Source organism: Schistocerca gregaria, chromosome 3 (assembly GCF_023897955.1).
Source record: "Schistocerca gregaria isolate iqSchGreg1 chromosome 3, iqSchGreg1.2, whole genome shotgun sequence".
In the NCBI taxonomy this organism is placed as follows: domain Eukaryota; kingdom Metazoa; phylum Arthropoda; class Insecta; order Orthoptera; family Acrididae; genus Schistocerca; species Schistocerca gregaria.
In genome coordinates, this window is record NC_064922.1 from 948,171,929 (window position 1) to 948,196,201 (window position 24,273).

The following is a 24,273-nucleotide window of genomic DNA, read 5'->3' on the forward strand; positions in this document are numbered from 1 at the left end:
TCATCACATATCAGATTTGTCTGGAACACTTCATGTCGACTTCCCTGTTATTTCATTTCTGCGAACGCCAGTGAACTAGCACTCGCAGTATCAAAATTGCATGGTGAAGTTAAATGTTGCAGTCTCAATTGGTAGTGCTGAATGCTGATTAAGTCAGCATTTTACCTACATGTCTCCATCCACCACAAAGACCGATCTTGTCATTTAGATTTTTGTTCATCAGTTTCAGCAACTGTTTGTTAAGAATGCTGATGTGACGAAACAAAACAGAATTTGTGTTAAAATTTGTTTTTTTAAAGCAAATGGTGTGCTATTTCTTTACAACTGATATGTTGTTATTCCATTCACACCATCATCCCCCAGTCCAATTGGACTACTATTTCGTGCCACCCATACTTGCTACATACACTGAAAGAGAAAGACTGTACATGATGAAAGCTCAATAAGTAGTAAAACTGCACACAGTGAAAGTAAAATTAAGTTCTGCAGAAATTTTAGAAGAAATTTCAAATACTCACCAAAAATTATGAAAAAAATATATACTAAGATGAAAACATCAGCACTCGACATTTCCATATTGATATATCGCTGAAAAAACATTGCCGATATATATCGATATTTTATCAACAGCTCTACCTCATTCCTTATACAATTTACCAACTGTAACCTGACACATAACTACTTTCATTTAAAGAGAAGGTATACAAACAAATCCGTGGTACAGCCAGGGATACCTGCATGGTGTCCTTATGCCAACCTGTTCGTGGGTCATCTAGAAGAAACCTTCCTAGCCACCCAAACCTCCGAATTCCTAGTCTGGCTCAAGTTTGTTGATGGTATTATCATGATCTGGATTCTGAGCCAAGACACACTATCCTCATTCCTTCACTGCCTCAACACCTTCTCTTCCATCTGCTTCACGTGGTCCTCCTCACCTCAATGTACCAGCTTTTTGGTCGTTGACTTCCTCCTCTCTAACACCTCCACCCACACCCCTGCCCATCTTAAGCCCACCAACAGTACCTGCAGTTCAACAGGCCCTATCCCTTCTACTCCAAAAAATCCCTCCCACACAGCCTATATATCTGCAGTGATGAGAACTGCTTTGCCCCATATGCTAAAGGTCTCACAAAGGCCTTCACAGAAAGGCACTACCCCCCCCCCCCCCCAAACCTAGTCTACAAACAGACTTCCCATGCCGTATCTTCACATACCTACAATCCTCCCACCATTCCCAAGAATCAGCTAAAAAGGAGTGCCCCCTCATCACTCAAATACCACCTATGGCTGGAAAAACAACCATGTCCTTTGTCAGGATTACCATTATCCATCATCATACCTTGAAATGAGGAACTTCCCACCTAAGATCTTTCCCACACCTAAAGTAGTGTTTCATCACCCATCCAACCTACACACACACACACACACACACACACACACACACACACACACACACACACACACAAATTGATCATGTGACATTGTTGGTTGGGAGGCCCCATCTGGGAAGTTTGGCAGCCAAGTGCAAGTCTTAATCTAGGTAGGACCGGTGATCTCGCTGTCTGGTCTCCTCACCCAAACAATCCAACCCAATTCAGGCGACGCAACATTGGGCGACTTGCACAGCGATGCAGATGAGATGGTGATGAGGACAACATGGCACCCAGCCGATGGGCTGCATTTGCCTTGAGTTATTTAGGGAAATCGTGGAAAACCTAAAACCCAGATGACCAGACACAAGGTTGATCTGTCATCTTCCTGAGCAGAGTGATTTACTGAGAACAGTTCAGTGATAGGTTTGTTCTCATCACAATCAACAGCAAACCAACTCCAACAATGATAGTTTAGGTACACATGTCGATGGAGGGAGAGAGGGAGAAAGTATGTGAGGATATTGAACTGGTAATTCAGTACACAGAGGGAGATGAAAATCTAACAGTCAAAGAGAATATAGGCTTGGTACTAGGAATGAGAGAGGAGAAAAACTAATTGCGTTCTGCAATAAATTTCAGCTACTAATAGAAAATAATCTGTTCAAGAATCACAAGAGGAGAAGGCATATTTGGAACAGGCTGGGAGATACAGGAAGATTTCAGTTAGATTACATAATGGTCAGGTAGAGATTCTGAAATGAGATACTGGATTGTACATAGACAGACTCAGATCAAAATTTACTAGTGATGAAGAGTAGCCTGAAGTTAAAGAGAATCAATACACAAAGAAGTCAGATATGGCAGTATTAAGGTATGAAGCTATACCCTTGCAAGTTCTCTGCCACTATACATACTGCAACAGGGATGTGGATGGATGGATGGATGGATGTTGGTATGGGCATATGACAGCAAGGAATTCAGCACCAGGGCAAAATCAGTATCAGAAGAGTGTCAGTTAAGTACACTAAACAGGACACAAAAGCAGCACGGAAACTAAAAGTAACAAAAACTAAAGGTAACAAAATGTTAAAAATGAGTGCGTACCCACATGGAAGCACAAAACGAAGTATCATGGCAATATTAAAACATTAACTATACAGGAAGAAACTGGCAGAAGGAGTTAAAACAATATAGCTAATGGACGTGGCTGGCCGACCACATGAATAAGAAAGAGTGAACCAGCCACTTTACAACACACTAAAACCTCCAGATTAAAAGCTAAGGCCAGAGCCCAGACACATCATGAAACTTTAAAACTTTAGTCACACTCATCTCATCATCAACTAAAAAAGAGGGAAGGTCTCCACTGATATTTGCTTCTACCCCTGCATCACGGTATAAAATGCACTCTGTTAAAATATGGGGTACAGAGACTTGCACGCCACAAGCATTACAAAACAGGGGATCTGCTCGCTGTAGTAAAAAGTCACATGTAAGAGGCCAGTGCCCAATTTGAAGACATGCGAGGGTCACTTCATCCCTCCTGAACAACCAGCAGGAGGAACATCATGGCCGGATAGTTGATTTCAACAACTACAGCTTATTGTACATTACTGTCAGCCATTCCTCATCCCAGAACTGCATGAAATTCCTATGTGGTGCAGAAAAGACAGCCTGCATGGGAATACGACACTGTGCCACCTCCTGCCCTCTGCAGGCCTCCTTGGCAGCCTGATGTGCCACATTCCATCAGCTTCAACAACCGTGCATCTCATACCTACTCCAAGCACCTGCCATCCCTCCCTCCCACATTCCTAGCTGGCAAAACAGCTGCCTCCTCTGAGCCACCAACCATCCACTCCCAACCACTCTCCTTGCCTCCCACCTCTCTGCCTCCTACGGACCCTACTCAACACAACACCCAACTGCAGTTAGACCACATGGTGAAATGTAGCACTGTCACTGGACTATGCAGAGACTTAGACATGGGTGTGTGAACTCTAGCTCAAAAATGGATTACTCCAAAAGCTAGCAAGTTTTCTTTTTTTGTGTGTGTCTGTTCCTGATGATTACTCAACGTTCTTCCTTTCCCTGAGTGATCTCCTTTACTCCTAAAGTATTTAGGTTCCTACAAAATTAACAGAGAGATTATCGACCAGAGAGATTATTGACCATGGAAATCTAAAACTGAAGAAAATTAAGAAAGGAGAATGGGTTACCACTCCACTGCAGCTTATTGTACAAATGTACTACCTCAAGTACTTGTAACATTTATTGGTTTGTTGATTTGGGGTATAAAGGAAACAAACAACTGGACCATCAGTCCCTTTTTCCAGTTGCAAACATGGCACAAGGTAAGACAACACCCAAATTTAGTTTGACAAAGTAAATGGGGTTAAAAGGAATGAGAAACCACACCAAAAGAGAAAACAAAAGAAATGAACAAGAAAGCGAGGAAAACATATACCACGAGGAAAAGTAGAGGAAGGCATTAAAACCAGAGAGCAGAGATGGACTGGGGTGGCTAATCACAAGAATAACATAGGATGAGCCAGTCACTCTGCAACCCACTAAAATGTCCAGCCCAAAAAGACAAGACGAGATGAACACACATAGAGAAAAGACGAACACCAAGACAAACAAATGCAAAGAAAGGGTGATAGAGAGTTAAAATGGAGGGAGGGTGAAGGCCTCAGAAAGAAGGAGGCCAGACGCCCACCCTTAGATGGACCGATAAACCCCCCCCCCCCCCACCACCCTCACGAGTAAAATGTAAAACTAAAACTAGATCTGCTGTTGAGGCATTCTCGCCCTACACCATAGGTAGGGCACTGAAGTCCGCCGCCACGACAGTCGCAGAGGAGCCACAGTGACATCGAGGTGGGTCCTCGCGACCGAGGAAGTGACCATCTGTTAGCCATGTATGGCCAATGTGCAGCTGGCAAAGGACAACAGATTCCCTGCGAGTGGCTCACATGGATAACCGCCACACATTTGTTGTCTCCTTGATAACACGGAGCTTATTTGGTGTACTCAGGGTGCGCCATTCAGTAACCCAGATCGCAAAAACTTTGCAGTGGAAGACCGATTGCAAATTGGTCTCTGCCAGGACAATCTCCAGAGATGATTTACTGGTAACTTGTTTGGCCTGGTGGTCAGCAAGTTCACTGACCGGTATCCCAACATTTTCTGGGGTCCAAATGAAGGTCACGGAATGTTCACTGTTGCAGAGGGCATAAAGAGACTCCTGGATAGTCATTACCAAAGAATGTCTAGGGAAGCACTGGTTGAGAGCTTGCAGGCTGCTTAGGGAGTCACTACAGATGACTAAGGGCTCGCCGGAGCAGGAGTAGATATGCTCAAGAGCGCGATTAATGGCAACTAACTCTGCTGTGTAAACGCTGCATCTATCTGGCAAGAAGAGCTGTTCAGTATGCCCAACGTGAGCACAAACTAAACCAACAATCTGTGTAGATTATTTCTGAGCCCTCAAACTCACCAAGAACAGAGAGAAATTGCTGGCGGAGGGCCTCAGGTGGAATTGAGCCTCTGGGGACTTGCAATAGGTCCAGCCGAAGCTGTGGCTGAGGTATAGACCATGGAGGCAAACAGAAGTGGACCCTATAATGAATCATCATCATCTAACATTTTGCATAGGTTAAAATTATCTCAGCTGTTTCATTAAAAGAATTCATATGATTTTGTAAACGATTCATTATATTTCAGGCTAAAATGTATACAAAAGAAATGAACGTGTTACAACTGATATGTACTAACAGTTAAAATTGCTCTTCTTTTAAGAATAATTTACATTACAAAATTTCGGCATACTTAAGATTCATATTATTAATTACACAATCAAATGCTAATTATTAAATTTGATTCTGGATTTATGGGGGGCCTTTTTTCTTCCCAACCTCCTATTGCTTAGTATAGGAGCTACACGAGCGGCAGAAAGTCGACATGCACTGTAGTCTACAGTGCAACTCTCTCACTACACACTCCGCCATTGCCGACCTCAAGGCATCAGTGAGCATGGCACTACAGCCATATAAACATGGCTGCTGTCATTGATGCTTCTGCCAAGTGTGAATTGTGAAGTATAATTCAGTTTCTGCAAGCAGAAGGGAATAGTTCAGCAGAAATTCATCAGAGAATGGGTGGAGTGTATGGTGATAACTTCATGACTGATGGCGTAGTATGTGAACGGTGCCGAAAACCTTAAAGATAGCTGAAATGACAAGCACAATGAAGGGGGCCAAGGGTGCAAGTCTGTTGTTACTGCTGACCTTGTTGAATGAGTTGACAGAATGGTTAGAGAAAATCGTAGGTTCACCATACCTGCTTTACCTATGGAAATTCCGCAAGTTTCAACTTCTGTTGTATACTCTATTGTTACTGAACATTTAGGCTACAAAAAACTCTGTAGCTCATTAGGTTCCAAAAATGTTGACACATGCCCACAAAAGTCACTTCCCCCCCACCCCCCCCCCCCACCACTTCTTCAGGCGCACAACTACAATGGCCATTAGCGCCCTGACTAAGTTAGGAATGCACCGCGAGGCACAAGGTTAAAACAGCAACTAAAAGGGACAACACTATAAAAGACATTAACAGGCGTAGGATTAAAAAACAACAGCATAATCAAACATCCTTAGACAGGTGTGTCAAGTTGATAAAAACGAAGAACGCGAACAGCAGCTCCTGGGTCATCCGCTAAAATGGCATCCAGAGTACATGGCAGGCCAAGATCAAGATGCAGTGTAGTAAAATCCAGACAGGATGTTAAAATGTGGCAGACCGTCAGCAATTGCCCACATGGACAGAACGGCGCCGGCGCAGCCGCCAGCAGATGGCGATGGTTGAACCGGCAGTGTCCAATTTGTAGCCGGGCCAAAACGACCTCCTCCCGCCGAGAAGGACGTCCAAGCCGCGGGAAGAGGTTTCAAGGCCCGAAGCTTGTTGTCTGTAAGTGCAGCTCAATCGGCATGCCACAGCAATAAAATGCGCCGACAAATGACCCTGCTACAATCTGATGAAGGGACACAACAAGAAGCCGTCCGAGGCTGGAGGACCGCAGCCTTGGCTGCGGCATCTGCAGCTTCGTTCCCAGGGATACCGACATGGCCAGGAACCCACATAAAGCTAACTGGAGACCCATCATCCACCAGCTGCTGAAGAGAGTGTTGGATCCGGTGCATGAAAGGGTGAACCGGATACGGATCAATGAGGCTCTGGATGGTGCTCAGAGAATCGGAGCAGATGACATAAGCAGAATGTTGGTGGCGGCAGACTTAAAGAACAGCCTGGTAGAGGGCAAACAGCTCAGCTGTGAAGACTGAACAATGGCCATGTAGCCGGTATTTCAAACTTTGTGCCCCGATAATAAAAGAACACCCGACCCCGTCATTGATCTTAGAGCCATCTGTATAAATGGTCATATTAATGAACTTTGAACGGGGGGTGGGGGGGGGGGCAGGGGGGGGGGGGGGTAATGAGTGGAGCTCGAAACCCCTGCGAAAAAGTGGCCAAAGGCATTGGAGACATCCTCAGGGGCCACAAGGACGTCATTCACGACCGTCAAGCCAGAAACTGGTGAGTGGACCTTAGTGCCAGATAGCCGGTGCAGGCTACCCCAGACAACAGAAGAAGGAGTAAAACTGTTGAAGGTGCTTGTGAAAGCAGCCCAGCTGGCTTTCTTACTTTCTTTAAAAATACGACGACACTGTGCACGTAATCGTTTATAATTGATACAATACGCCACTGTAGGGTGGCGTTTAAAGGTGCGGAAAGCACGTCGACGAGCACGTGAAGCGTCTCTACATGCTGTGGTCCACCAGGGGACCGGTACGCGACGTGGAGAAGAAGTGGTGCGAGGGATGGAATATTCAGCAGCAGTGAGAATGACTTTCATGAGGTGTGCGGCCTGACTATCGCAGCTTGTGAAGGTTTGATCCTGAAAGGTCGCCCTGGAAGAGAAGAGCCCCCAGTCTGCTTTGGAGATGTTCCAACTAGTTGAGCACGGAGAGGGGGTATGATGCAGGAGATGGATAACACACGGGAAGTGGTCGCTCGAATATGTATCAGAAAGTGAATACCACTCAAACCGGAGTGCAAGTTGGGTAGTACATACAGAGAGGTCTAAATGGGAATAGGTGTGAGAGGTGTCTGAAAGAAAAGTAGGGGCGCCAGTATTGAGGCAGACAAGATAGAGCTGGTTGAAAACGTCTGCTAACAGGGAGCCCCTCGGACAGGATGCTGGAGAGCCCCCCAAAGAGGATGGTGAGCATTGAAGTCTCCAGTTAACAAAAATGGTGCAGGTAGCTGAGCAATAATTTGCATCATGTCATCACGGCAGATGACGGTGGAGTGTAAACGGTACAAATGGAAAATGTAAAAGTGGGGAGAGTAATGCGGAGGCAACTGCCTGCAGGCCGGTGTGCAATGTGATGGGATCATAGTAGATATCATCCCGGACCAGCAACATAACCCCTCCATGAGCCGGAATACCTGCCACAGGGGGTAGGTCAAAACGCACAGAGGTGTAGTGTGCCAAGGCAATGTGATCACATGGGCGTAGCTTCGTTTCCTGGAGGGCTACGACGAGCGGGCAGTGCTAGTGGAGCAGCAATTTCAAGTCCTCTCGATTGGAGCGAATGCTGCTAATATTCTTGTGAATAAGTGCCATTGTGAGAAGAAGAAGATGCAAGAAGGGGTCATCTCTAAAGCTGCTGAACGCCCGGCTTCGAGTGAGCACTGCCGCCGCTAGCAGTAGGCGGACGGTCATCGTCCATTTGTTCTATAGGTTTATCAGCCATCTTGTTAAGATGGCCGGGAGGGGGAGCTTCCTCCGCCAGTGAACGGCCAGATGTTCAGCTACCAGCGGTGCAGCCAGGCGAAACGGATGACGGCCTGCGGCAGCAACCGCTGGGTGGCGCAGGAGAAGAAATGCGCTGTGGCAGGGAAGGATAACTGCGCTTCCTATGAGCCTTTTTGGAAGGTCATTTTGTGGAAGTATTGGTCGATGGCTGAGAGTTTGAGGTACGTAGGAGGTCTGCACGAGACAGTTCCTTCTTGAATGCCCGTGCATCTGTCTTCTGGGTCTTCGTCCTGGCAGAAGCTGATAAAGGTGCTTGTATTGGAGGGGTGACGAGAGGAAGAGGAGACGTCGACCGGGCGATCTTAGCACTGGCCGAACGGACGACCGTAGTGCTGAAGGTCAGATCGCATGTCTATGTCGCCACCTCCCTGGTAGTCCAAGGAGAGGCGAGGCCGGTACTGTATTTCCCCTCTGGGAGCAGCGTGGGCTTCCTACTAGCAAATAGCTTGCGAGCAGCCAAGGTGGACACTTTCTCTTTTACCCGAATTTCTTGGATACAGCGTTCTTCCTTGTAGATGGGACAGTCGCGGTAGGATGCTGCATGGTCACCGTGACAGTTCACTCAACGAGGAGACGGAGGTGGACAGTCACCCTCATGGGCATCCCTGCCACAAGTGACACAATTAGCCGCAAAGGAACAAGACTGGCGAGTGTGATTAAAATGCTGACACTGGTAGCAGCGCATGGATGTCGGGACATAAGGGCGAACAGAAATAACCTCGTAGCCCGCTTTGATGCGCGACGGCAGCTGAACACTATCAAAGGTCAAGAAAAGTGTCCAGGTTGGTACAAGGTCATTGTTGACCTTTTTCATGACCCTATGGACAGCCGTCACGCCCTGCTCAGCGAGGAAAGACTGGATCTCCTCGTCAGTCAATCCGTCGAGTGATCTAGTATATACCACACCATGAGATGAATTTAAAGTGTGGTGAGCCTCCACCCGGACAGGGAATGTGTACAGGAGTGTGGCCCGAAGCAGTTTTTGTGCCTGAAAGGCATTCTCAGTTTCTAGTAACAAGGTACCGTTACGCAACCTGGTACAAGACTTGACCGATCCGGCTATGGCATCTACGCCCTTCTGTATAACGAAAGGGTTGACAGAGGAAAAATCCTTTCCGTCCTCAGATCGGGAAACTACGGAGAACTGTGGGGGAGGCGGTAGTACTTTTGTCACTGGCCGCTGGTCAAGTTTCCGTTTGTGGGCAGAAGATGAGAGAGAAAAAGAAGAGAAATCCATTGCGGAGGAATCCTACATGATTGCCAGCGTCTCCGATGGCGCGCTCCTTCCTTGTGGGGACCCTCTCAGAGGGCACTCCCGCCTTAGATGATTGTTCACACCTCAGGTCACACCTCCCGAGAAACGGACAGAGGGACCAATCGGCATGGTCGGAAGGTGTCAGCTCAGGCAATCACCCCTCCCTGGGCCTGGCCTTTACCAGAGGGTACGTGCGTGCCTTACTTGTCTAGCCAGGGTGGGGAATTACGCGTTACCCTGTCACCGGCTACGCGTGCGAACGCGTGGGTTGGCCTTCAGGCACGCACAGGGAGGAAGGAAGTAGAGGAAAAAGAAAGGAGAGAGGGAAAGAAAGGACAGACTGTCTCAAACACCGAGGTGGAGACCAGAGAAGGCAAGAAGAAGAAGGCAAGAAGAAGAAGGCAAGAAGAAGAAGGCAAGGGAAAGAGTAAGTAAGACAGTGAGATGGAGAAGAACAAAGAAAGGAACCAACCAAAGGAAGGAAGAAACCAGAAGTGAACAAACCAAAATGACCGCAAATATAGGTTGTGGAACCGTCCGTCTCCGGACGCAGGCACTAACTACCCCCTTGAGGGGGAGGGACTTCTTTTAGTCGCCTCTTACGACAGGCAGGAATACCTCGGGCCTATTCTAACCACCGGACCCGCAGGGGGGGGGGGGGGGGGGACAAAAGTCACTGAATGGTGTCAGCTTTGAATTTCCTTGACCGTTATCACGATGAAGGAGAGAACTTTTTGAAATCAATTGTTACTGGAGATGAAATTTGGATCCAATATGACATGCTAGAAACAAAATGACAATAACAACAATGAAAGCATCCAAATTCACCAAATAAACCTAAAAAATTCAAACAAACATTCAACAACAGAAAGGTTACGGCTACCGTGTTTTGGGACCAATAGATGTGTCGCTTGTAGAGTTTATGCAGCCTGGAATCACTATAAATGCAGCTACTTATTGTGAAACTTTACATTTGCAGAGAGCCATTCAAAACAAATGAAGAGGAATGCTGACTTCAGAAATTGTGTTGATCCATGACAACACTTGTCCACACACTGTTGGCACAACCAAACGGCTCCTTGAACAATTGCAATGGGACATTTTTGATAATTCACCATTACAGTCCTGGCATGGCACTTAGCGACTTTCATCTTTTCCCTGAACTGAAGATGTGGCTAGTAGGGCAGCACTTTCAAACCTATGAAGATCTTCAAAACAATGTCAGTGCTCATTTGAAATCATTGGCAACAACATTTTTTGAAAAGGGTATTGCAAAGCTTGTTCACAGGTATGATAAATGTCTCAATATTTTTGGTGATTATGCTGAATAGTAACCATAAGTGTACAAAACTATTGGTAGTAAAATCATTGTTTTCTACGAACTTGTCTTTTATTTATAGCCTATCGGAGGTTGAATAAAAAAAAATGGCCCTTGTGTTTAAGAAATAATTATATAATTGGTAAAGATTCTACTCCTGTTGAGAAAGTTCTCTTTGGAAATTGTGAGTACCGCAGAATGTAAGTAGTAGTGGGAATGCCTCAGATGGAAGTAGACGTTTTTATAAGTAAGAATGAGATTTACACTCTGCAGTGGAGTGTGCACTGATAGGAAACTTCCTGGCAGATCAAAACTGTGTGCCCGACCGAGACTCGAACTCGGGACCTTTGCCTTTCACGGGCAAGTGCAGGAGAGCTTCTATAAAGTTTGGAAGGTGGGAGACGAGATACTGGCAGAAGTAAAGCTGTGAGGAACGGGCGTGAGTCGTGCTTCGGTAGCTCAGATGGTAGAGCACTTGCCCGCGAATGGCAAAGGTCCCGAGTTCGAGTCTCGGTCAGGCACACAGTTTTGATCTGCCAGGAAGTTTTTATAAGTGTCACCAACAATGTAATTGAATGTGGAAATTATACAGTCGGCGTGATTTAGAAGAATGGGATAAAATAAAGACATTCACAGCAACAGGCAACTCTTCATAACTTACTTCGTCTTCAAGAACCCGCGACGTTAAATCAAAATTTTCAGCAGCAAGAATGTACTCCTAGACACAACACGATTTTGAGCCAGCAACAACAACAACAAAATAATCAAAATAAGTAGAAAAGTTCTTCATGCTACCATAATCAATACAGGATTGTACGAGGGCTTTGTACAGCTGCAGCAGTGTAGGACAAACAGCAACCCAGTCGGTGGGGATCAGGCATCAAATAATATTAAGTTGCCGCCAGCGCTCTTCCATAAGCTGATGAAGATGGGGGAAGTCAAATTCAGCAGACATCGAAGACCAGTCCCAAAGTAAAGCAAGTCTCCACTACATCAAATAGTTGGTCATTGAAGTAAAGTTCTGGATGGGGATAGACTGTATGATGACGACAGAAGTGCGTGACAATTTGTGGCAGCCAGAAACTGAAAGCCATGAGTGAGGGCCATGACTGTGTCTTCCATATAGCTCCCTGCAGCCAGCATTCAGCCACAACAATAGAAGAGGAGCAGAAGGAAATACAAAAATTGTCAGTGTGTACGAAGGGAGATATTGACAGTTCTACTGCTAATGCAAGACCATTGACGGTGACTGAAAAGAATGGGACACTCAGGACAGAGCCCTGCGGGACCCCATTCTTTTGTATATGGGGTGCACTGAGGGAAGCACCAATGCGGACTCTTAAAGTATGGAGTGACAAAAAGATCTGTATAAAAATCAAGAGCAGGCCCTCGAGACCCCACTCATGCAGAGTAGCAAGGATGTCTTGTCACCAAGTGGTATCTTAGGCCTTCCTCAGGTAAAAAAAAGATGGCTATAAGGTGGTGTTGCCGGGAAAAGGCCAATCGAATGGCAGGCTTCAGGTGCAACAATTTGTGAATGGGGAGCGTCCTCGACGAAAACCGCCCTGGGATGGAGCCACAAGGATCTGAGACTCCAGGAACTAACACAACTATTGGCTCACCATACATTCTAGCAGCTTGCACAGAACACTGGTGAGGCTAATAGGATGATAGTTATCAACATCTAGTGGGTTCTTCCTGGGTTTAGCACTGGAATGATACCTTCCTGTCATTGCGATAGGAATTCGCCATCACTCTAGATGCGGTTGAATATGGCAAGGAGGCGGTGTTGGGAATCCACTGACAGATGTTTCAGCATTTGCGAATGCATGCATTCTGAGCCCGTGGATGTGTCAGGACAGTCGACACGGGCACGGGGAAATTCCCAAACACTGAAAAAAGCATTATAAGGCTCAGGGAGGCATGGAGCAAAAGATAGGTGTTGTTGCTCCACCCTGTTTGAGGAGAAGAAAGATGGGGTGGTAATTCTCAGATGCAGAGATGCAAGCATAATGCTCAGCAAGATGATCTTTAATTATGTCTGGATTGGCAGACATAGCCCCATTTGTGGACATTCCAGGGAAACTTGCAGGGTTCTGATAGCCTTAAAGTAGGCAGAGCTTGGTCCAAACCTGGGTGAGGAAGGTTCGTGTTCCAATGGTGGTGACAAAGCATTCTCAACACTCCTGCTTCCTTCATTTGATAAGAAGGCGAACCTGGGCACACAGCCGTTTGAAGGCAATAAGGTTCTCCAAGGAGGGGTGGCACTTATGATGTTGGAGGGCCCGCCGCAATCATTTCTGGCAACCAGCAAGTCACTGATTTCTGCCAGAGGCAACCAGAGGAACAAGGGATTGCTAATTCAACTGCGGAACAATGGTATTAATGACAATGTAGATCACTTCATGCAATGGATACTCAATGTTGGTAGTGGATGTAAAAGTGTCCCAGTTAGTCTTGGGAAGAGTCCACCTGGGAAAGTGTTGAGATGAGTGATGCTGGGGTAGGGACAGGAAGAGTGGAAAGCGGTCACCACACAAGTCGTCATGTGCTCTCCAGTGGGTAGATGGGAGAAGGCCAGGACAGCAAACCAAGGAATCAGTGGCTGAATAGATGCCACGTGCCACACTGAAATGCATGGGGGCACCTGTATTTAGAAGGCAAAGGACGAATTGAATTAAGTAGGTCCCCAACATCTTTGCCATGGCCAATAACCTTGGTACACCCCACAAAGGGTTGTGGGCATTGAAATAATCCAGAAGAATAAAAAGTGGAGGGAGCTGGATAATATCTGGAGGAGGTAGATGATACAGATGGTAATTTCCTGCCTTGTCCTCAGCCTGACAGCCACAGCTACTAAAGGTGCTTGAAGGATTCACTATAGACAGGTAACGACGAAGGTGCTAACTTCAACCCCAGGATGATTTTTGTAGCTCCCGATAGCCACGAAGGACACTGCAAAAAGCAGGTGTAACGTTTAAAAGTTGACATAACTCAACCACGTAAAAAAAAAAAAAAAAACTGCCGCAGTTCCACTGGATGACGACGCTTTCTGGAATCGGGGTAGGCATATAGTGACCAAGGAGACAGGTTATGCCTCAGACTTAACCTGCTGCCACCGGTTGAGAATTTGTATATGAAGCGCCAGTGAGATCCAGGTCCTTAGCGGACACTAAAATCTCCATGTCATCCTAAGATGCAGAACAGGTAGGAAATTGGTGATGTTGGGGCTACTGGAGGGTCCTGTTTCTTAGCAGTCTTCTTCCTGGTTTGCTTGCCCTCTCGCTTCTCTTTAGGGCCTTCTCCAAAGTAGCTGCAGGCATGGAGGGAGACCGTGAAGCTCTGCGTCCAGCAGCTTTACGCTCCTTTTGTCACAAGCAAGTGTCTGCTGTGGCATTAGTGGAGACCTTGGAAGAGAGAGTCCCAAGGGACCCCTTCCGCACAAGAGAAGACTGAGAAAGCTGTTGCTTCTCTAGCTGGGGGGAGGGGACCAATGTTGCCTGCACTTAGGGGGCATTTGTGCTCCTGAAGTAGGTGCTTTGGGAACAACAGAAGATGATTTGCCCCCTACCACCAAGCGGGCGGACGTATTCTGGAGGCCTGGACGGCCCACTGTTCATAGCACAGAGTGTGAAACTACCGCCACTTGTGACGGTGATGTTGAAGTAGCTGCAGCATATATGGACATCAACCGAATGGGGTGCAATCTTTCAAATCTGCATTTAGCCTCTTGGTAAGTCAACCAGTCCAAGGTCTTGTACTCCATGATTTCCCACTCCTTTTGGAGTACTGTGCAGTCTGGCAAGCAGGGGGAGTGGTACCCTCCACAATTGATATAAGTGTGAAGAGATGCACTTGGAGTATTTGTATGCAGTGGATGTCTGCAATCTCAACATGTGGCACTGGAATTGTAGCACTTAAAGCACCACATAGGGGGAGGAACGTACGGTTTAATGCCACAGGGGTAACAAAGGCAAAGATGAATGCACCAGTAGCAACACTATTGTCTTTGGGTCCCCTGTAAATGTGCCGAATGAAATGAACACCCCACCGTTTTAAATTAGCGTGGAACTCATTGTCAGACTGCAAGAGGAGGTCGGGATGGAAAATAATCCCCTGGTCCATGTTGAGGCTTTCATGGGGAGGAGTGACAGAAACAGGAATACCACCAAGCTGGCCACAGGCATGTAAGGTCTGGGATGGGGCTGGGGATGCTGCCTGAATCAAGAGTGAACCGTTTCTCATCTTGGACCGGGCTGCCACTTCCCCAAACTTATTCTTGAGATGTTCAACAATCAAATTAAGGCTTTGTAGGTAGAAAGGAGTCCTCATCCATTCTAAATATCATAGCAAAAATGGCTCTCTTCTTTCTGTAGCCCTACATTACTTCCATCATGCAGCAAGGGAGGGAAACGATTTGTGGCAATACCTGTCAGCATCATATTTCATCTTTCCCTTCTTACAACTTGCTGGCGCCGTTTGGTCACCAGCAAGAGACGACTTGGTTCGCTTCATTGCAGGTCATCCGCCCTGATACCACCCACTCTACTCAGGGGCTGCCCCGATGGGCAAAGGCCACCTTGCATGACGGCTGTTGCTGGGAGTCCTGATGCCCCAAGAAGATGGGCATCTACTCCTTGGCATACATGGGCAGTTTACAGCTCAGGCATCAGCACTGCAATCCCTGTGTTGCCAGAGGGCTACCACCAAATGGGTAGACGATGGCCCCACAATGGACTGGCTACCGTGCTGGGTATGGGGTGCAGAGAAATTCATTATTGTCATGGGGGCAAAAGAGGACAGGAGACAACTTAAGAAGATTATGTACCCCAGAAAGTGTCCTCGCCCAAATCATTGAATTGCAGGTGGAGATGTAAACCCATTATGAGAAGAGGTTTAGGAGATCGAATCTAATGGCACTATGGGTAACTGGTACACCACGTAAGGCATCCTTTCCCACATGGCCTGCACTTCCGCAGAATTCGGAAAGTGGCAGGTCAAACCATAAAATAGGACGTGAACTTACAGGGACAAAAAGTGGGAGACTTTTTTAGTTGCCCCCTTACAAATGGCAGGAACACCTCGGATCTATTACAACCCCCGGACCCACAGGGGGAAGTCACACTGACACAGTCATTTCCCAACCAACACTGTAAAATGTGTGTTGTGTTTTATTTGTTGCTGATAGTCTGATCATGAGGGTAATAACGGTTAGTGGCTACCACCTACAACTAAAACCAACAACATTTGCCACGAGACGACTGGAAATGAGTGGGTCTGTTACTTCACAAAGTACAACTTATCTGCAGGTAATTGGTAGGCTGTTGTAATTTTGAACTGTAACCAAGAAATTAATCACTCTGAGTTCCAGAACAAACTGAACAATTTCTTGCCACCTTAGTTGTCAAGCCTGCAATATAAAAAGAATATTTCGGGATTATAAAAGTTTTTGATTCCACCCATCTGCTTTGACCCATAACATCATCAATATGGCGCAAATGGCCATTCTATGCATCTCCAATATGTCATTACGTACACACGACAATTCATATAAATATGACAATAACATCTTCCTCCAAAAATATAATCAAACTAACGGGACAACTGCAGGAAATTGAGTGTTTTAGAGTGGGGCAAGCTAAATATAACAGTAAAAAAAAAAACACCACGATCCCAAAACACACAAAATGACAAAAAACTTTACAACATTCCACTACACCAACAAAATCTACAGGAATCTGACACTTCCCTTGACCTCTACAGCTCAACCGCAACTGTCGATACCACAAAAACACCTAAAACTATGAAAATTAGGTTCGGAAATTTCCCTTGACCTATATATTTCAACCACAGCTGACGATAGCAAATCACCAACACCTACAACTACAAAAATTGGAATCTGTCATTTCCCGCGACCTATATAGATCAACCACAACTATTGATATAAAATAACCAACATCTACAATCACAAAAATAAAATCAAAACCACAATACCTCAAAAACTCCAAAATCAAACATTCTTACATAAATTAAAATGCAATTAATACACCACAAATATATAAAACATCACAACTCGAGAAAAAAAAATTAAAAAGAAATTCCAGCACTGCAACTTAGGTCACACACCCCCCCCCCCTCTCAACACACAAACTCCATGCCGTAATGACGTCACACACTACAACACCCTTATGTCGCGGATCAAAGCATATGGGTGGAATCTGATGCTTCCATTGAGCCAAATTTTTCTTTACTGATCAGTTTCAAGATGCTGCAGCAGAAGTGTATCTAATTAAAATGTGATGTTGGTTCCTGACTTATCTCCTTGCACAGTTTGTTGTTCAGGTCCATTTTAGTACATGTGACAAACGGCTAGTCTCAAAATGAAACCCAATATGACCAATAAAGATGTCTTAAGTTACGTTCCAATTATGACCTTGAAGCAAATTCAATTATCTCTCCCATCACAAAGCCTTGTCTGTCACTCGGTTATTCTTGCAAAAGTACTGCTGCAAGCCTTTTATAGAAACAAATCATGTCAATAAAAATGGCATGCTCACAAAAATAGAACACAATGTGCAGAATGAAGCACACAAGAAACTTTGTCTGTTATCCTCCTTATCAATTCAGATGTTGTTGAACAAACAGGAACTGCACAATCTGTTCAGTCCTGAGTGTCAATTCTTGGCCATTTACCTCTGAAATATTAATGTCTCTAAATAAGATTCGCAAGATCGATAAAGTATAAAGTAAAATTTGTGAGCAGATTGCAATTTCTAGTGGGACACATTCTAATTATCAGTAATGCTCATACTGTCTTGATTATGATGGCAGACAGAGTAAGTTGAAATGGGGGGAGGGGGGGGAGGACATTAAATAAGTTGTTTGATATCACAAGTAACTTCAAATTTACAGTTTCAACCAGAATGATGAAACATACAAGAACAGAAACTCTAGGTAATTGTATTAGCAAAGGCCGGGAAAAAGGACGGGAAATTCTTTTCTCATATGTAAGCAGCATTTTAGGTTTCTTCAAGAATGATGAATTTAGATAAAATGAAACTTGGTAAGTTGACAGCTACAGGTGAAAACAAATTTTTTTTCAAGAGCTGTATTTTACTGCCAGAGTTAAATAATTATCTACTTCCTATTTAGATACAGAAAAACCAGCTATTTCTCATGAAACAAAAATGAAAAAAAAAAATACTGATCATCTTTCGCAAGATGAGAAACATAAATTCTATTTAATAAACTGTAGCATTTGGCAATGACACAACCCTATAATTATAGAACTGTGCAGAGAACAAAATTTGAACAACTGAGTCAAATATCTACTTTACGCCATCATAAATGTAGGTATACCTATCAAAGCTCACCCGACGGTTTGCAGCCCTCCACTAAAATCCTCATAAAACTTTATTTCTTTTTGTCTTGATCTCAGACTTTCACAGTTTAGCTTTATTCTGCAAAGAACACCGTTTTAAATTTCTTTCAGATTGGAGATGGTTAGTTGGGCCTCATTGGGCCACTTGGTGCATAGTGATCCACAGTTAAAATCTAACAGTATTTCACGAATATCACAATGGGACACAATCCAACAATTGGTTATCAACATTTTACTCTGTTAATAACAAACTTTCCCAATCTGCCAAACATCGTGCATTTCTCAATTGGGATACTACATTTCCACTTGATACAAATTGACTGATAAGATAAATAAATCAATACAACCAACTGGAATTGGAATTTTTGCACAGCAGCAGGGAGTTTCAAGGTAAGTTTTTGCAAAACTTGACACAAAGGAAAGATCTTGGTAGTCTCAAGATTCAACCTTAAACAAATAATATAAAAAAATAAATGATACATGTGTCACTTACCCAGAGCTTTCTTGAATTCTTTTATCATCTTGCTATCATAAACACCTCTTTCTTCCCAAACTTGTAGTATTCGATTGAGGTTCCTAATCGTTTTTTCGTCACATTCAGGAAGAGAAAAATGTTCGAAGGCCTTTTTGAGAACACTTCCAAACTCCTTCCCAAACTCAGGGCCTTTTCTCTTGCTATTTTGAATAACATCATTCGCTAGATACATAAAGGTCAGCTTCCTATTCGCGTTGCCTAGAATTAGGAATTTGCAAAACATACACATACCACACGCTCAATCTACATTTTAGGTACTATTCTTTGATCCAGTTATTATTTCAAAACATGACATACGCACAAACATTACATATTTTTATATTTTTGTTTCTCGTGTTCAAACTTACTTTTTAGAAAATCTTTGAACCATACTTTCACAATTGCGGCATGGTGTTTTCGGTGATGAATTAACCACAGGGAGAGAGTTTGTATGCTTTGCTGCGAACTGTTAAGGTCTGCAAGTTTCTTAGATAATGCCGACTCCGTAAAGCCAGCCATCATTTCATACGCGTTCTAGATAATCTTTCCATTTGCACGTAAATAACACATCGCTTCTCTATTGTTCCAACGATACAAACATTACAGTGCTGCCAACTAGAAAAAAAAATGTTTATACCAACAATGTTTCAGTCTTTTATTGCGCAGTGTTGTCCAGAGTGTTACACTAATTTTGTAGAGCAGAATGCGTTGCTCTGCTGTTTTCATAGTATTGTATACACTTACGGGTATTTCCGTCACCACAGTAAATTGTGTGAGAGATCTCAATAGTAGTCTACTGTGATAAGGGAAGTACAAGATAGAAAACAACGATGCTCATCTATATCTATGATCAGCAATCGGTACCGGTACCATATGTAAAAAAAAACCGAAAAAAATAATGTACTCTCATTTTAACTTACTGGTACATGAACTTTTTCGGTCACAAATCTAAAAAGACTAGTAATATTATTTTCGCGGGAGAAGGCATATAGAAATATAGTTCTAGTTTCTATATTTAGATTCTTTTTATGACATCTTCGTTAATATTGGGAGTCTTTTTTCCCTTCCAGATCTTCCGTCATTTTGAAGACGCTCTTCATCACTAAAATAAGTTATCCCAACACCATTTCTTCGCATTACTTGGTTAGTGTAGCTGACACGGACTTCAAAACTTGGAACAATATTGTAAATGGCTCTTAATGTTTTATGCGGCATCGTTATCTAGACGGTCAACATTATTGGTCACTATTTCCAGATCTGCAATAATATTGATCAGGTGTGAGTTAGGCTGAGAGTCTGTGCAGTGATAATGAGCAGATCAAAAACTTTTGAAACATGTTGCAATGCTTGAGAATTATTAGTTCTTTGCTAGGCAGTAGACTTGGCCACCGTTTCTATGTTTCGGTACAGTGTATCGATACGTGGAACTGTTTGTGTTTCGAAACGGCTATGTTTCACTGCTTCGAAACAGTGGTGTTTCATTCCGCTCTGTGTCGGATACCGGGACCAGATTAGATCTCGATCCAGCCACAGAAACTGTATCGTTGTTTCAAATAACGCTGTTTCAGTCCACTTGTGCTTAGAACGGACTAATTGTATTTAAAGAGTGATGTTTCATTTCGCTTCGTCTCGGTCGAGATTCGGGCACGGCACAGATACGGAAATACGTTTAATATACTACTTCATGAACTCTTTAAAGAGTGTCGAAATCTTTTTGACACACAACAGCATGAAGCTTAAGATTTCCGAAAATAAAGCTACGTTTCTAATTGATTGCACTATTCCGAAATGGCGTAATATATGCTTTATAAACACTAACAAACAATAAAATATAGCACGCTATTCGCATTCAAAATTGATGATGTAATGGTAAACGGGAAGGGCTGGGAAGCATGATGGATTTATAATAATGATTCGAAAAATGATTGAGGAAAACAAAATTTTCTCTTATATTTTGTTATTTATTCGACTTATGTGGATTTATTTGTGAGTCTATAGTCAATGTGCCTATTCTCCACAACGATTTCTTTTGTGTGCATGGATATTAGCAGGCCGGGTATATATTATCCACACTAACGAAATGTGGGAATCCCAGTAGGGTGTCCGTTGTTTCTGCAATTTGTTCCCGCCTCCAGTACCGTTCGTGTTGGCTCTTCTGTCTTCAGCTATGGCATTACGAAGCCCGGTGTGGTATTATTTTATGAAGATAAATCCTGAGAAAATTAAATCTAACTTATGCTCGGCAGTGTTGTCGTTTAAAACTAGTTCAACCTCTTGCTAAAACAGACACTTACGACATAAGCATCCAACAGTTAATTTAAGTGAAACTCGTTCGAAATCAGTTTTTATTAATCGAGGCAGTGACGAAACCAGTTCAGTTTCCATAGCAACTGTTCAGGGATCTGCCATTTCAGTGCTTATGCGTCAAGATGAACAATCTGTGCAAGAAATACCCAGCACTTCCACCAGTTCAGTTCTGGGTAGGTGTGGTAGACAAACAAAGATTACTGGATTTGCATCAAGAGCAGTGCCTTCATCCAAACGAGTCAAAATAGACGAACTGATTGTAAGACTTGTTGTTAAAGAATACCTTTCATTTAATGTAGTTGAGAGTGTAGAGTTTAGAAAAATGATTTATTTATTAAATGAAAACTAGGTGCCACCAAGTAGAAAAACACTCTCCCACAGTTTGCTCTCCCAAGTGTTCGACAGCACACTAGTGCGAGTAAGATCTGCAGTGCAAGCTGCATCCTACATCTGGATTACAACTGATGGATGGACATCTGTGAAAAATGAGAATTATATTGCAGTGACTGCTCAATTCATTGATGAAAACTGCAATCTGAAGTCATATTTGTTATCTAGTTTTAAATCGCATGACAAGCATACAGCAGAAAACATTTCCAGTGAATTACAAAATGTGACTTCAACTTCGGATATTACCAATAAAACTGTAGCTTGCACTACAGATAATGCACCTAATATGGTGAAGGCAGCGATGATGTGCAAATGGTGGCGTGTACCTTGTTTTGCACATACACTGAGTTTAATTGTGCAAGCAAGCCTTGAACTAATTACAGACACAAGGGCAAAATTGAGTCAATAGTGGAATTTTTCACAGGAAGTTCTCAAGCACTTGAGAAATTACACAATATTCAGAAACAAATGGGCTTCCCTATTTTAACACCAATATAAGATTGCCCTACGAGATGGAATTCCACATATGAAATGGGTGACAGGCGTTTGAAAATCAAAGAGCCTTTGCGAAGCACCCTCGCTATCCTTAGTGTAGATTCACAAACAAAACTGTCTAATGAAGACTGGCCAGTTATTGAAAAATCTTGTGAACTACTATCTCCTTTTAACAAGTCACAACAAAAATTAGCAGTGAAAGAAATGTAACCTTGTCAAAAGTTGTCTTATTAAGCAAAGGTTTACAAAGTCATCGTCTGAGACTGAAAAACTCAGATCACAGCAATGAAGCCACTAATTCAGTAATTGCTAAACTTGAGGATGGACTCTGTACCCGCCTCGTTCAAACGTTTGCAGATAAAACAATTGCTTGTGAAGCAACATTATTGGATCCTCGCTTCAGGGAGCATGGTTTTCCAAAAACTGGGCATCGATTAAAAGAAACAAAAGATGCCATAATTAACAAGTGATGTGCAATACGGCAGAAACCCAGTCGGTGTTCTACAGAAAATCCACCACCAGGCAAACCAGTTGAGGTGAGCACATTCACCTCTAGCAGTGGCAACATTTGGCAAGATTTTGACCAAGCTGTAGGTGGCTTGATCCAAAGTGTAGACAATCCACGTGCTGCAAGTATAGTCGAGCTTGATAAATATATGAAGATGCCACTGATACACAGATCACAAGATCCATTGCTGTGGTGGAAAGAAAATCATGTGTTGTTTCCTACACTGCTTTAAATAATGACACAACGTCTTTGTATTATGGCCACCTCTGTTCAATGTGAGCGAATATATTCAAAGCAGGGGCAAACAATAACAGACAGATGATCCCGTCTCTCAAGCGAAAAAGTATCAAAAATGATATTTCTAAACTACAACTTAGAATAGGTACAGCAGATCTACTCAGAAATGATACAGTAAAATTTCAATTGATTTTGTTCTTCCCTGGACAGAGTGCACTGAATTTATATTTGATTGTATTTTGTTTAGTTCACTAAACTGTGCATGTAGCTACCTTACAAGAACATTTTTCTCAAATTTGTTGCACACAGAAGACACATTTTTGCTCACCATTCAGTGAGTTTATTTTTTTTGAGTACGTTATTTATTCATTTATGTGTTTGAGAATAATTATCTGATTTGAGTATGTATATGTTTGTGTTTATTTTTGTAAATGTGCTGTAATTGGTTATTGCACTATAGGCATCTTGATACTTGTGTATTATCGATAATTCTTAGGCAAATCAACAATGGTACTTTGTTACTTTTGTTTTTGGCATTCAGATACTGTGATAAAAATTGCATTTCAACAACAACATAATTTCATCTCTGATTTCCTGCGGAGGTTTACAATGAAATGGTAATACATGTGCTTACTGTGAGTACTCCATGTACCTGTACCTCAAACTAACTTCTTTAGCAAGAACTGTAAGTGGTGTAGATACAGGTATCACAAAGGCATTAAACTGTAGGAATTGTTTTAAATTATCATATGGATTTTATACTTCAAAGAAACATACTTATCTCTGCATTTCAGTTGCCTTGAAATGTTTTCCAATTCTATCAAGTGTACTTACTATGAGATGTATCCAGCTAACTTGTGAGTGTTTGATGAGAAACTGCATACTTGACCATTCTACTATATCCTCCAGTCTGTTATGGTGATTTTTTGATCTGTATGCATCAGTCGCTTTGCATCGTAGTCTGTGTGACCAACAATGGGAAATTTAGCTGCGAGTAGTAAAAGTGTGAGTGGAACACTCATAAATGTTAATTCAGTGCCTCGTTTCCAGGACGTTATCTCAATAAATTATATCTCATGATATGCCTTTTCAAGAGAACATACAGATTACCACTCATAAAACCAATCGAAATTATGTACTAGAATACAGAGAAACGATTTTGGCAAAATCTGTTATGTTAAACATACTAAGACTGACCTCGGCCAATTGGAAAGTAAAAAAAGTCACATGACACGGAAGCAGTGCATTTGCTGCTATGGGAAATATGGAACTGCAAAGATGTGTAAGTGAAAGTTTCATACTTTCTGCGATATGATTGGCAGTCTCGCACCTCATTTATGTTTTCATGACAATATTTATACAGTAGACACTCAAGATGATATAATGTGAAGGCCTATACTATTACAAGACACAAACTATTTCACTGTTTCGAAACAGCGTTTCGAAACATTACATTGTACTGTTTCATTTGTTTCGAAACAGTTAGGTGTTTCTGTTTGCCCATCTCTACTGGGCAGTACTGACAATATCTTTATAGTCGCGCCTCTGGACTTCTCTGTGTTCATTGTTGTGTTCATCACCTAAAATGAGTTCAAAACCAAACCATATCAAAAAC

At 43.2% G+C, this 24,273-nt stretch overlaps 1 protein-coding gene across 2 annotated transcripts in view; it reads right to left on the reverse strand.

The window, feature by feature from the left end:
• The window catches only part of LOC126355882 (regulation of nuclear pre-mRNA domain-containing protein 1B), a 66,274-nt gene extending 46,793 nt beyond the window's left edge, over positions 1-19,481 (reverse strand). The window contains exons 1-3 of one of the 2 annotated variants that reach the window (XM_050006384.1): positions 19,466-19,481; positions 19,090-19,336; positions 18,701-18,940 (exon numbers count right to left, since the gene is read on the reverse strand). In XM_050006384.1, coding sequence (XP_049862341.1) covers positions 18,701-18,940; positions 19,090-19,243 — 394 coding nt within the window. In that variant the 5' untranslated portion in view covers positions 19,244-19,336; positions 19,466-19,481. Of the gene's footprint in view, positions 1-18,700; positions 18,941-19,089; positions 19,352-19,465 lie in introns of those variants that run through there. The other variant, XM_050006385.1, reaches the window with a different exon arrangement.
• Between the last annotated feature and the right edge of the window lie 4,792 nt (positions 19,482-24,273).